The sequence below is a fragment of the Gadus macrocephalus genome, chromosome 2 (assembly GCF_031168955.1).
Source record: "Gadus macrocephalus chromosome 2, ASM3116895v1".
NCBI classification, from domain to species: Eukaryota; Metazoa; Chordata; class Actinopteri; order Gadiformes; family Gadidae; genus Gadus; species Gadus macrocephalus.
The window spans coordinates 16,247,335-16,262,124 of NC_082383.1; the positions used below are offsets into that span (position 1 = coordinate 16,247,335).

General features: G+C 45.8%; 1 protein-coding gene across 2 annotated transcripts; it reads right to left on the reverse strand.

Annotated features, from left to right (window-relative positions):
• Positions 1 to 3,799: 3,799 nt before the first annotated feature.
• Positions 3,800 to 8,249, reverse strand: LOC132472801 (uncharacterized). Of its 2 annotated transcripts, none has more exons than XM_060072591.1 (2): positions 4,408 to 8,249; positions 3,800 to 4,125 (listed from the first exon to the last, which is right to left on the reverse strand). In XM_060072591.1, exon 1 carries the CDS (start codon positions 8,243 to 8,245, stop codon positions 4,514 to 4,516), a length of 3,732 nt encoding a protein of 1,243 aa, XP_059928574.1. In that variant the 5' UTR covers positions 8,246 to 8,249; the 3' UTR covers positions 3,800 to 4,125; positions 4,408 to 4,513. The 2 variants fall into 2 exon arrangements, with proteins under 2 accessions (XP_059928574.1, XP_059928568.1); XM_060072585.1 differs by having other exon boundaries at positions 3,800 to 4,283.
• Between the last annotated feature and the right edge of the window lie 6,541 nt (positions 8,250 to 14,790).

Consider the following 14,790-nt stretch of genomic DNA (forward strand, 5'->3'; position numbering starts at 1 on the left):
TTGTCATTACACTAAGTGCAACGAAATTGGGGTAGAGGCTCTCAAAATAAGTGCTTTTAAAACAAAAACTAAATGAGAAAATGAGTGTATTTTTGGAAAATAAATCTCAAAAAAATACATTCATTTTAAAATGTCAGCCAATTTAAAAGGTCAGATTGGTATGATAATGACACTCCATTTCGGAAAACTTTTTTTCTCTAAGGGCTAGAACTCCAAATCTCGGATATGTTGTTCACGGGGCCCCGGGAAATGTGTGTAAACATTTTAGCATCCCTAGCTATCTCGAAAAGGTCGGCAAAGGGGCGTGACCTCCAACAGTACAGTAAATGTACATAAGACAGAGGTTAGTTTCTAGTTCCCGTTTTTTGTGGGATGGAGGTGTACATTTGTGGCTAAAGGTGTGTAGACACAGCTGGCCTGTTGCCACGTTTTTGAAGTCGGGGGTCAAAAGGAGCCGGCACCACGCCGCTTATGAGATAACAAAAAGTTAATGTGTGTTTCTCTCGTAACTTTTTGTCATTATTAAAGAGAGGCCTGATTCTCAGATATGCATGTTGGATGGCTAGGGTGTAGGTCTGGGAAGAACTTCAGGCCAAAATCTTGCAAGCGAGCCGCTGGGTGAGTTGCAACGAGATGGAGCACTTGCTGAGTCATTTCCTGTAGTGCTGGAGCCACAGGTTGAAGCGTATGCGTCCTTTGAGACCCCCTTTGATATATAAGAGACCCTATACAGCTTACTTAAATGTTGTCGACTCAGTCACCTATTGCATCACTTCCTTTAGGGCTTCGGCCTCCTAATTGATCATTGTAGTAGGCTATAATTGAATGCCCTCTTTCATATATATATGATACCTCCACCACTGGGACGTGGCAACAATTCTCCAAATCCATATGGGGAGGGGGGATGCTTGTGGACAGTAGGGGTTTACCCTAGACATAAATAGGAAGTAAAATCAGGAGAAGGAATGACCTCTCACAAATATTTATTGAATAAATTGTTTCAAATAATCCTCCCTCGTTAAATCAATGAGCTTGGTGTTTTGCTTTCAAAAATTAGTTATAGAAGAAGTCTAAACTGCAGAAAATAAAGGATTCTTTTTTTTTTAAGGATACCTTGGAATATCTGTCTATTTTTCAACCATCGGACCCTAGTTTACGACAAAAACAACCCAATTGACGGCAGCTCCTTTGCCGCGTGGTTTTTAGAGCCACGAGTATTAGAGGGGGCGGTCGATAGCAACCACCATAGCAACCATGACGGTCAAGTGACTGGATTCAGCCCCGTTGAAAAAAATAGAATACCTCCCTACACACTCAGTAGTAGTAAGTAAGTAAGTAAGTAAGTAAGTACGTTTTATTTATAGAGCACATTTACACACAGCATACACTGACCAAGTGCTGTACAATAAGATACAAATAATAAAAATAATAATGATAATTAAAAATAACAATAATAATAATAATAAATAAAGATAAAAAGTGAATAAAATACAACAACACAACAATACATAGGGGTCATAATAATACAAAGGGGGAACATTCATTTCCAGGGCATACCACACAGACATGAACAGGAGGTAGGCTAAAAAGGTCAAGGGGCAAGGAAGGCCAGGGAGTAGAGGTGGGTTTTTAGCCTAGATTTGAAGGCAGAAATGGAGGGGGCGGATCTAATGTCCAGGGGGAGCTGGTTCCACAGACGTGGAGCAGCAATGGCAAAGGCTCTATCACCTCTCTGCTTGAGCCGTGAGTGTGGCACATACAGAAGCCCTTTGTTAGAGGATCTGAGGGACCTTTGGGCAGAGTGGGGCTGAACAAGCTCAGTGATATAGGCCGGGGCCAGCCCATTGAGTGCCTTATAAACAAATAAAACAATTTTAAATTGGATCCTAAAAATAACTGGGAGCCAGTGCAAGGAGGCCAGAATGGGTGTGATGTGCTCGTGCCTCCTGGTGCCAGTTAAAAGACGCGCAGCTGCATTTTGGACCAGCTGCAGACGTCTGAGTGAGGATTGGGGGAGGCCAAGGTAGAGGGAATTGCAATAATCCAGCCGTGATGTAATAAAGGCATGGATAACTATCTCGAGGTCATTGTGGGATAGGAAGGATTTGAGGCGGGAGATCACTCTGAGCTGGTAAAAACTATTTTTGACTACAGTGCTGATCTGTTTGTCAAGACAGAGTTCAGAGTCGAGGATGACACCAAGGTTTCTGGCATGGGGTTTGACAAGAGGCGTGAGGTGACCAAAGTTTGACAGTGCAGTGTGTCTTGCCTTGGAGGGACCAAAAATTATGACTTCAGTCTTGTCACCATTTAGCTGGAGGAAGTTGTTAGCCATCCAGTTTCTGATGTCTTCAAGACAGACCAGGAGAGATTGGATGGAGTCCCTAGATTTTAAGGGCAAGTACAGCTGCGAATCATCGGCATAGAGGTGAAAAGAGATCTTATGCTTTCTAATAATGTCACCCAGTGGGAGCATATACAGGCTGAAGAGCATGGGACCCAGGATGGACCCCTGGGGGACCCCATATGAGACAGGGGCGGATGATGACGAGAACTGACCAATAGAGACAGAGAAAGTCCTATGTTTAAGGTAAGAGCTGAACCAGAGTAGTGCAGTCTCCCTCATGCCCACCTGCTGGTCCAGGCGGGTGAGGAGGATGTTGTGATCTACAGTATCAAAAGCAGCACTGAGGTCAAGTAGTATTAAGATGGCATTATCACCAGAGTCCAGAGTGAGGAGGAGATCATTGGTTACTTTGAGCAGGGCTGTTTCGGTGCTGTGAAGGGATCTAAAACCTGATTGAAGAGGTTCAAGTATGTTGTGGGTGGTCAGAAAGGGAGTCAACTGAGACAGAACAGCTTTTTCTAGGACTTTGGAGATAAAAGGAAGCTTAGAGATGGGACGGTAATTTTTCAGGCATTTAGCATCAATGTTGTGTTTCTTTAACAGGGGTTGGACAACCGCATGTTTAAAACATGAGGGGACAGTGCCAGATATAAGGCATGAGTTTAGAATTATTTGAATTGAAGGGCCAACTGCATCAAAAACATCCTTAATGATAGAGGAGGGAATGGCATCATGGGGGAATGCAGTGGGTTTCATGTGCAATACTAATTCCCGCAGTTCAGAGAGAGAAATGGGCTGAAATTGGTTAAAAATAACTGGTGTACCAAAGTAATCAGGTGGAGTGGGTGACGGGGAGGGGGTAAACAGTGATCTGATGTTCTCTATTTTGTTAATGAAAAACTTAAGGAATTCCTCACAGGTAGCAGTAGATACATCAGCAGCTGGGGAGTTAACAGGGTTGATAACAGAGTTGATAGTGCTAAATAAAATGTTTGGTCTGTTTGAGTGTTTACTGATCAAATCAGAGAGGTGCTTTGCCCTGGCTTTTTTTGCTGCAGCCTGGAAAGCAGCTAAAGCAGTTTTAAAATTTTCAAAGGAGACAGTAAGGTGATCCTTTTTCCATTTTCTTTCGGCTTTACGACAGGCCTGCCTGAGAGAGCGGGTGGCCTCATCCAACCTATATCGAGATTTTAGTTTGGGGCGGATGTATGTGAGAGGAGCTACAGAGTCAAGTATGGAGGAGCAGGAAGAGTGGAAAAGGCTGACTAATTCATCTGGGCTGGAAGAGGATGATGCTGCTGTTGCAATGGTAGAAGCAACAGTTTTTTTTTTTTTTTTTTTAATTTTTTTTTTTCAAAGTGCAAACATACATTTACAGACACCACATAACACGACAAAACCCAGATACGTGCGACAGACATGTAACATATACCAAAACATAAAGAATTATACGGGGACAAGGACAGATTACGAGAGGGTTTGGGGAGGTGTTTGTGAGAGGGAGAGAGTGTGTGTGTGTGTGTGTGTGTGTGTGTGTGTGTGTGTGTGTGTGTGTGTGTGTGTGTGTGTGTGTGTGTGTGTGTTGTGGGCGCCTGGTCTCTGAGGTACAACAGTGGGATCACCAATCAGAACAGAACAGGCGGAAGCGGGGGTTGCGGTGAAATCAACTTAAGTCATTTATTTATAAAAAGGGTGCAGGGGAAAAGGGAGGGGGCAAAAGGCAACTCAAATCTTCACCGGGTTGGCGGCTGTCGTCAGGGTGCCCTTTCTGGCTCTTCCTGGGGTGGGGCCAGAGAGAGAGAGAGAAAGATAGTCCAAGGTTAGTGGGGTCTATGGTCCCTGCCACTGACCTCTTCGCCCCAGCTCGACTTGGGGTTCCTCTTCGAGTCGTTGGGGTTCCTCTTCGAGTCGTTGGGGTTCCTCTTGATCTGCAGGCCTCCGGTCGGGATCCAGCACGACACAATACACACACACCGACACAACAGCTCTTCGGTCCACTTGAACGTAACTTCCTTGGTTAGTTTTGGAGTGATCAAGAGGGTTGGCCACAGGCCTCTTACCACGAGACTGGCCTAACGTGTCTCTGGTCTCCACACGCTCCTCCAGCCAGTCTGTCTCCAGCCTGTTCTGGTGGAGTTAAAAAGGCCCTCTGATTGCAGGGCTAACTCAGCGCACCTGTGCAGGGTAAGCTGAGTAGTACCTTCCATCCAGAACCACACCCCTTGGCTGCCTTTGCCTGCCTTTGTGGCCACCCCGTGGCCATGTGGGGCACTGCTCAGCGGCTGGGCCACCACATACCCCCACCCTCAGCTCTGAACCTCGGTGGGGAGCGACAGACCAACAGCAATCATCCCTTCTCGACATGGCATCAGCGTTCCCATGAAGCTTCCCTGCCCTGTGTTCCACTGTAAACTTGAAGTCCTGCAGGTGTAAAAACCAACGGGTTATTCTGGCATTCTTGTCTTTGTTATGGGCCATCCACTTCAATGGAGCGTGGTCAGTTACTATTGCAAACTCGCGGCCTAGCAAGTAATAACGTAATTTTTCCATGGCCCATTTAACTGCCAGGCATTCCTTTTCTATGGTTGCATAGTTTCTCTCGTGTGGTAGTAGTTTGCGGCTGACAAAGGTTACCGGGTATTCCATGCCGTCGTGTATTTGGGACAGGACCGCCCCAAGCCCTACCTCCGATGCGTCTGTCTGTAGCACAAACCTCCTGCTGAAGTCAGGTGTGTGCAACACAGTCTCGCTGCACAGGGCCGTCTTCAGACGATTGAAGGCCTGCTCGGTCTGGTCCGTCCACTTCACCTTGTTTGGTGCACTCTTGCTTGTCAGCTCATGCAGGGGGGCAGCTATGGAGGCAAAGTTTGGAATGAACTGTCGATAATATCCCATTAACCCTAGGAAGGTCCTCACCTGACGTTTCGTCTGGGGTTGGGGCCAGGTTGCTATGGCATCGACTTTCTTCTCTTGAGGTTTGACATTTCCTCGCCCCACAGTGTACCCAAGGTAGTTCACCTCCTCCAGGGCCAGGGAACACTTTTTAGGGTTGGCCGTCAGCCCTGCTTCCCGCAAGGCCTGGATGACAGCTTCTAGGTGCCGGAGGTGGATATCCCATGACGTGCTATGGATAATGATGTCATCGATGTAAGCTGCTGCATAGTCCCGATGTGGTCGTAGCACCTTGTCCATGAGCCTCTGGAAAGTTGCCGGGGCCCCATGAAGTCCAAATGGGAGGACCCGGTACTGGAAGGCCCCGTCTGGTGTCGAGAACGCCGTCTTCGGTTTCGCTTGTGGCGTTAGTGGCACCTGCCAATACCCCTTGGTTAAGTCTAATGTAGAGATGAACCGGGCAGGTCCTAACCTTTCGACCAGCTCATCCACACGGGGCATAGGATAAGTGTCGAATAGAGAGATCTCGTTCAGTTTTCTATAGTCATTGCAGAACCTAATGCTACCGTCGGGCTTCCCAACAAGGACTATAGGGCTGGACCAGGCACTGTGGGACTCTTCCACGACCCCAAGGTCAAGCATTTTCCTCACCTCCTCTCTGATGGCTTCTCGTCTGGCCTCCGGGATTCGATACGGTCGAAGTCTTACCGTCTTTCCCGGCTCGGTTTCAATGTCATGGGCGATGACTGTTGTCCTCCCTGGGGTCTCAGAGAAGACATCTTTGCTCCTGGCGAGCAGTTCTCCGAGGGCCTGTACCTGTCTGGACGACAGCTGATCGCCCATTTTCACTGGCGGCAGACTCTGGGGAGACAGGTTGGCACTGAAGACAGTGGAGGGGACAGGGGGAGGTTCATGCCATGGCTTCAGTAAGTTTACGTGATAAATTTGCTTGCCTTTCCGTCGGCCAACCTGTCGTATCCTGTAGTTCACTGGTCCCATTCGTTCCATTATCTCATAAGGTCCTTGCCATTTGGCTAAAAACTTGCAGGCATTCGTGGGGACCAAGACCATCACTTTGTGTCCTGGTTCGAACTCTCTCACCTGGGCTCCTCGATTGTACACCCGTGCCTGTTGTGCCTGGGCTTGCTGCATGTGTTCACGAACCAAGGGCCACACCTGGGTCATTCGGTGGTGCATCTGCTCCACGTGCTCCACGACACTGCGCTGGGGGGATGGCTGCTGCTCCCAGGCTTCCTTGGCCACATCCAGCATGCCCCGGGGTCTCCGTCCGTACAATAGTTCGAATGGTGAAAATCCAGTGGAACCCTGGGGAACTTCACGTATGGAGAAAAGGACATGAGGCAGCAGCTGGTCCCAATTCTTACCATCCACCTCTACAACCTTGCGCAGCATGTGCTTGAGGGTTTGATTGAACCTTTCCACGAGTCCATCTGTCTGAGGGTGGTAGACAGAGGTTTTAATTTGCCTCACCTTCAGACTTTGGCACAGTCTTTTCATCACCCCAGACATAAAGCAGGATCCCTGGTCTGTAAGGATTTCCTCAGGCAATCCCACTCTACTGAAGAGCAGGAACATTTCCCGGGCGACCGCCCTTCCTGTTGCCGAGCGTAGGGGAATTGCCTCTGGATACCGCGTGGCGTAATCCAGAATGACTAAGATATAGCGGTGGCCGCTGCTAGACTTCGGGAGGGGTCCGACAATGTCCATGCCAATCCTACTAAAGGGGGTTTCAATGATTGGAAGGGGTATTAAGGGATTTCGGTACGCTACCTTAGGGGAGTTGATTTGACACTCTCCACAGTGTCGACAGTATTCCTCCACGGCTCTCTTGACCCCCGGCCAGTAGAAGCGGCTGAGGACACGGTCATAGGTCTTTTCTCTCCCTAAATGCGCCCCTAGTAGGTGGGAGTGTGCTAGGTACAACACTTTGGTGACATATTCCCTGGGGACAAGCAACTGTTCACAGATTTCAGAGTCTTTTCTTGTTACTCGGTACAGCAGCTTATTTTTAACCATGAAATGGGGAAAAGACACTTGACTCACCCCATCCTGGTTTTGACCCTCGATCACTCGGACATCCCTCCAGGCTTGGGTCAGGTTGGGATCCTGCAGCTGGGCTGAGCCGAATCGTCCAGGCCTGAGAGTTTCATCCACCTCGACTTGGGGGAACTCTGAGAATACCTCATCCGACTGTATCTCTTCCAGGGGCTCCTGCTCCTCAGCTGCACGTCCAGGATCCGTTTCTGTACTTTGCCTATGGAGGGGCCTATTCACTTCATCATCGCTGGATTCCGCAGGGCTGCCATCGGGTGACACGGCGGCACAAGCCTGGTGGGTGGCGGAGGCCTTCGTCCCAACCGGGCGTCTTCGGATTCGCCTTTTCCGGTTCCTCAATTTCTCCGGCCAGTAGTGGGAGAAGAGCGGGCTGTCTCGGCCGAAAAGCACTGGCACCGGCAGTTGCTCTACAACCCCGACCCGCAGAGTGAATGGTCCGTGGGGAGTAATAACCTGGACCTCCGAGGTGGGATACTTCCGGGTGTCTCCATGGATGCAGGAGACGGAGATCTCTTCTCCCCAGGTGTCACTAGCAAACTGCGGTCTGATTAGAGAAACCATGCTTCCGGAGTCTAGGAGTGCTTCTGTGTCTCTCCCACCTATCTTAACAGGACACTTTGGGGCTGGGGCCCCCTGGTGGGCCCAACAGGTAGTTAGGGACTGGCTGAAGAAGCCCTTACCACCCGTAGATGCGGCCGTAGGCATCGGTTCATCCCGGTCCGGACACTCTCTGGCTAGGTGTCCCTCCTGGCCACAGGAATAGCAACGTGGGCGAGGAGGAGGCATTGGTTCTCGCCTCTCCGTCTGTCTGGTCCAGCCAGTCGGTGTCCGGGCTGTTGGCGTGTTCACAGCTTTGCCACTGGTCTCTTTCCCTCTGTTGGCTTTAAAGTTAGTATGCATGACACTTTCTGATCGCATCATGCTACCCATCACCCTGTGGTTTGTGTGTGTGTGTGTGTGTGTGTGTGTGTGTGTGTGTGTGTGTGTGTGTGTGTGTGTGTGTGTGTGTGTGTGTGTGTGTGTGTGTGTGTGTGTGTGTGTGTGTGTGTGTGTGCGGGAGGCCAGAGCAGCACAGAGGAGAGTTTCAGTCTGGTGAAATTAGTTAATATGTGTAGGTTATAGTTACAAAGAAAGGGAGAGAATAATTAAATGAACTGAATAAACAAATATGCAAAAATGAAAGAGGGGGGTGGATGGGCCTCATCACAACCCTATTGATTGATTAACAGTGGTAATGGAGGTGAGGCCTATTTGGTGGGAGTACTGGTAAGTGGGATGCGAGGGCCGTGTCTCAGGCCGAGGGGGCCAGCGGAGCTATGACTGTAGGAAGTTGGAAAGTGAGGGCCAGGTTGGGTTATTACCAGTTGAGTTGTTTGAGAGTTCTAGTGAGATGTGATCTAATAGTAGGTTTTTCCAGATGGAAATATGAATATTATTTTTGGATTTCCAGTTTATGAGGATAGTCTTCTTGGCGACAGCTAGCGCAACCAACAAGGTTGTATTGCTAAAGTGATTTAGGTTAATTGTAGTGGTATCTCCAAGCAGACAGAGTGACGGGGAGGTTGGGATGCAGCAGCCAAAGAACGTGGTGAGTAGCCCTGTGATCTTCTCCCAGAAATGTGTAATAGGGGAGCAGTGCCAAAGTGCATGAATATAGGTGTCCGGGCAATTTTGGGTGCAATGGGGGCAGATGTCTGAAGTGAAACCCATGCAAAATAGTTTATGTCCTGTGAGGTGAGTCCTGTGGATAATTTTATATTGTATTAACTGTAGGTTTGTATTTTTAGTCATGAGAAAGGTATTTTTGCAGATTTGAGTCCAGAAATTGGCATCGGTAGAGATAGAGAGATCTGATTCCCATTTGGCAGATGGTAGACTTGTCGTGGTGTCTGTCTGTATCATTATTTTGTAGATTTTGGATAGTAATTTTTTGTGCGATGGTATATTAATAAACTGTGAGACAGGTGTAGGTAAATCTAAATTGGCTTTTGCGGTATTCACGGTTGCTTTAATTGCGGATTTAATCTGTAGATATTGTAAAATGTGTTTGTGGGTGAAGCCGAATTTCTGGACCAAGTCCGCGAATGTGGAGAATTTTCCGTCGGTGAGTAAGTGTTGTATATGTGTAATGCCTTTATCTTTCCAGGAGTGGAGGTTTAGGGTTATTTTATTACAAGTGAAATCAGGGTTATTCCAAATTGGGGAGAGTTTTGAGGGTGAGTGTTTTGAGTTAGTAATGTTGTGGAATTTCCACCAGGCTGACAGACCCGAGCTGATTGTGGGGGCTTTGAAACAGGGATGTTTTTTGATTGTTGGAGTGAGAAAAGCCATGTCAGAAATCTGGATGTCTTTGCAAATTGTCTCTTCTAAGTCTAACCAGGTGATGTCTGATTGGTTGTGGTGGATCCATTTGTGCACATATTGAAGATGATTGGCCAGGCAGCACAAGGTGAAATTTGGTGCTTCTAATCCTCCTAGGGTTTTTTGTTTTTGCAGAGTGGATAGTTTGATTCTGGGTGTCTTGTTTTTCTAGTAAAATTTTGTAATCGCTGAGTCTAGGGATTTAAACCAGGAAGTGGTTGGTTGTACTGGAGTCATAGAGAGGAGGTAATTTACTTTGGGTAGAATTGTCATTTTGATTGTGGATATTCTGCCCATGATGGATAGTGGGTGATTTGTCCAGCGTTGCAAGTCTTCTTGAATTGATTTTAAAAGGGGGGTGAAGTTCAATGTGAATAAGTCTGTCAGCCTAGGGGAAATTCTTATACCCAAGTAGGTGATGTGATCAGTACATAGTGAGATAGGTAGAGTGTTTGCTACTGCATTCCAACTTTGCGGTTGTAACGGGAGAACAGATGATTTATTCCAGTTGATTGAGTATTCTGAGATGCTGGCAAATGAGTTTATGACTTGGATTGTTTCTTGTAATGAAATAAGGGGGTTTTGTAAGAACAGTAATATGTCGTCTGCATAGAGGCTGATTTTATGGTGCATATTTTTGGTCCGGATACCTGTGATGAGCGAGTTTTGGCGTATGGCTGCGGCTAGAGGTTCGATGAAGATAGTGAACAATAGAGGAGAGAGTGGGCAACCCTGTCTAGTTCCCCTGTGTAGAGTGAAGCTTTGTGAGGTTAGTCCATTAGTGGTGATGGTAGCTGATGGTGAGTTGTATAATAGTTTGACCCAGTTGATGAATGAGTCCCCAAAGCCAAACCGCTCTAGTGTGGAAAACAGGAATTTCCAGTTGACTCTGTCAAATGCCTTTTCTGCATCTAATGTAACAATGACTGTGTTGATTTTCGAGTTATTAGAGTGGTGCATGATATTAAATAGTCTGCGTGTGTTATTTGAAGATAGCCTGCCTTTTACAAAACCTGTTTGATCTGGATGGATTATGGGTGAAATTGCCTTTTCTAATCTGATTGCTAGGGCTTTAGCGATAATTTTGATATCTACGTTGATTAATGAAATTGGTCTGTAGCTTGATGGAAGGGTTGGGTCTTTATTGGGTTTGAGTAGAAGTGAGATTGATGCGGTATTTGAAGTAGCTGGAAACCTAGAGTTGTGAATTGATTCGTGGACCATTCGGGAGAATAGTGGAGCTAGAATTGACCAGAAATGGCAAAAGAATTCAGCCGGGAAACCATCTGGGCCAGGGGATCTATTGTTTGGCATTGATTTTAATGCAGCATGGTATTCATCTTGGGAAAATGGGATTTCTAATTTTTTTTTTTGATCATGGTCAATTATTGGTAAGTCGATGTTGTCGAGAAAGTGGTTAATTTCTTTGCTATCTGGGTCTATTTCTGTAGAGTAAAGCCGATTGTAGAAATTATAAAAAATCTGATTTATTTCCGTTGGTGTGTGGGTAATATTCCCTGATGAGTCTTGTAACGCTGTAATTGTAGTTTTTTCTATGTTTCTTTTTATTTGGTTTGCCAGGTATTTGCCAGATTTGTTGCCATGGTCAAAGTTTTCCTGTCTTAGCCTATGTATTAAGAATTGGATCCGTTTGTTAACAATTTCATTGAGTTCTGATTTGTGTTTATCTAACTTGTTCTGAATTTTGACTGATGGATTCGTCATATTGATGTTTTCTAAGTGTTTGATTAGTTGTTCCAAATGAGTTTCCTTTTCTTTTTCTATTTTTTTTTTGTGGACTGAAAATGATATGTAGAAGCAACAGTTTGACTGAGAAAGCTATCAGAAAACTGGGCTGCAGTAAGAGAGTTTATATGGCGAGAGTAATGGCCTTGAGCTCTAGTAGCTGGCAGATGATTGGAGAGGGTAACATCAAACATAATAGGTCTGTGATCAGAGAAAGTGGCATCCTCAATTACAATATTATCAACAGAAAAACCATATGATAAAATAAGGTCAAGTGTATGTCCCAGTAAATGTGTAGCTTTGTTTATATGTTGAGTGAGACCAAAGGCATCTATTAAACCACAGAATTCGTTGACCATGGGTCTGTCTGGACAGCAGACATGGATATTAAAGTCACCAAGTATGAGCAGACGATCGTACAATGACACAAAATGGGACAGAAAGTCAGAGAATTCTGGTATAAAGTCTTTGTCAGGCTTAGGGGGTCTATAGATCAGAACACAAGCCAGTGGGGACGTGGCAGATTCTACAATTATGCATTGCAGTTCGAAAGTGGAAAAACTGCCTACAGAGAGTGTCTGTACTTTAAAATCATTCTTGAAAACGAGAGCTACTCCGCCTCCTCTTCCAACGCACCTTGGCGTGCTAATAAACGAGCAGTTGGTGGGGCAAAGTTCGCTGAAAACAGAAGACTGACCAACTCCAGCGCCTATCCAAGTCTCGGTTAAAAATAGGAAGTCCAGATTGTGACGAGAGAAAAAGTCATTTGAAACGAAAGTTTTGTTCGACACAGACCTGCTGTTGACCAGGGCGGCTTTTGCTGTGGAGTGAATCACAGTCTGAGGGTGACGACAGTATTCCAGAGGGCGGATGTTCAGGGGATTCACCCCACCGCTACGGATCCGCAATCTCGGACGAGCAGAGCTGACAGGTGTTTGGGGTCGGTGCGGGGTGATGGATAGGCCTACATGGCAGGAGAACCTCGGATCCCACGAACAACGAGCCAGGAAGAGATCATTCCGGCCTGTGAAGTGTTGATGGAGGACTTCCTTGCGGGGTGCAGAGTTGCCTACAGGAGAGGATCGTCCAGGAGAGCCGCGCCGAGACTGGATAGTCGGTATGGCATCCTCCGTTGCTCGATTGTAGATCTTGAAGGAGCGACGAGACCCTCTGTGTATGTAGCGCTTCCTCCGACGGATCCCCGTAACCTGGCAAAGCTGGAGTACATCTTCATCGATGGAACTGATGGCATAGGAGGCAAGCTGTTGGAGCTGCTCCGCGGTGTAGATATATCACATGTTTAGTAGGCTACAGCAGCTCAGGCAAAGCACAGCGCAAAGCCTCAATCTCCCTGGGAGGGCTAGTTATTAGTCAACCGACTAACCTAGCTGCTGGTGTGGTAGAAATGAGTGAGTATATTCTATAGTAAACCATGATTATTAATAGGCTTAATATTTTAAATAGTGGAAAGCACATGACGCCTGAGTCTGGGTTCACACCAGATGGTAGGTACGCAGAAATGCCCTGGGAACTGCGGGGTCAAGTCATGTTGACCTCCACCTTTCAGGCGTGGGTCATTTTGACTGACAAGGCTAATCCCTGCGGACCTCAGACCGGGGCACGGTTGATAACACGCTGAGACGAAGAGACTAGGCGGAAAACCTCATTAGGGACAAAGGAAACCCCGTTGTGACTCCATTGTAAACCAAGAAATTCCTATACGTGTATAAGTAAGGCTGCAGCCCAATGTGGGGCCAGTGACTTTGCAAACCTACTCAGGCTGTTATCGTTGTTGTTTTTCTGCACGATAAAGTCTTTTGTCAATTCTTGCTCCGGACCCCTCGATTTCTTTTGCACTCTCTCTCTTGAATTAGTCTAAGTGTTTTAAATCTCAGTTAATCTTCAATACTGGTCAGCGTCAAATCCGCCGACAGGATGAAGGAGAGGGAAAGAGACATCGAGTAGCCCAAAAACAGCAGCGGTGGAGCACAGGCAACTTCAGATCGACCGAGGCGTTGGATATCCAAAATCAAGCTCAGGATGGGTAGTAGATTAATAATATTTAAATTATGATGACCATGAAGTCTTTATTTGCATGGGTTTACATTTCGTTGTGTAACATGGAAAAATCAGAGAAACACTCCCATTCAGAATGCATTGGTTTACACTTCGTTCTTTGGAGCACGGTTATTTTTATTTATTTATTTATTTTCCGTTTTTGAGGAGTTGAGGATTTTTCTGCAATAATCCAAAATCCAATGGAAAACCCGTTGGCTTTTTGTCTAGGGAACCGAGGGCGACGCTCACTTCCGGGTTTGCCAACATACGTCATCCCTCTCCACCACTCTATACTGTAAAAACACATGTTCAAGTTGAATGATAATGCATGTGTAACCCAGGTAGTAAATCTTCCAGGCTATTACCTCCATTATTTTGGAAAATTAAGCTGCATTCCATGTGATTTGTTGTTAAATTTTGTTTTTTAAAGAAGTAACCCATTTCCCAATTTGGTCACAAGGTGGCAGCAGAGGTGCATACACTCTTTTAGTTGCGAAGAAAAAACGCTACGATACTCGCACATGCGTTCTTTGTTCTTCCTCTTGCCTGCTACGCAGTTCGTGTGGATGTTGGAGAAACAACATAGCTGTACCTTGATAAAACTGAGTCAGAAAGTTGATAACTGAAATAGAAAGTAAATATTGATAAACATTGAGACGATTGAGAAGCTGTGGACATCGTGTAGAACTCTGTTGAACTATTGATATTCCGGTGAGTTATGGCCGCTGCTCAGCATGATACGTTAGCATGCTAACTGTATTAGCGATTTGTTGCGCGCTGCTAAAACCATAGAGATTAGCCTTGAACTTTAATCAAAAACCAGTCGGGATATTGTTGAAAAGGTGGTAACATGACTATATGAACATGTGATAAGTGTATATGTGCTGTGTTTATGTGTATGTGGACATTTATTATGGACTTAATGAATATTTTCCCTGCACGTTGTGCAGGCTGGTTTTTTTTGTGGAGCCCTTCAGAGGACCGTCATCTGTAGGCCTGGGTAAAAAAAATCGATTTAATCGATTTTGGATCGATTTCGTTTAAATTTCACGCTATCGATTCACAGGGCATGAGATCGATCTTTTTTTTTTTTTTTTTTTTGTAAATATGTTGAAAAAATATGAATTTAAGGAGTTTTATAATACTTGAATATTTTATCTTAAATGGTATAATCTTTACAATGGTTATATTTATATATTTTAGGAAGTTGGAGGCAGTTTTGTTTATAGTTGCCTGGATTGTCATTAATGTAGCCTACAAAATAAAAACATGTCTTTTGCAGTGTGTTGCATGGAGATAATTTCATTAAT

What these genes read in the sequence shown, in the direction of transcription:
- LOC132472801 (XM_060072591.1), bottom strand. Translation starts at nt 8,245, where the DNA reads ATGGGTAGCATGATGCGATCAGAAAGTGTCATGCATACTAACTTTAAA.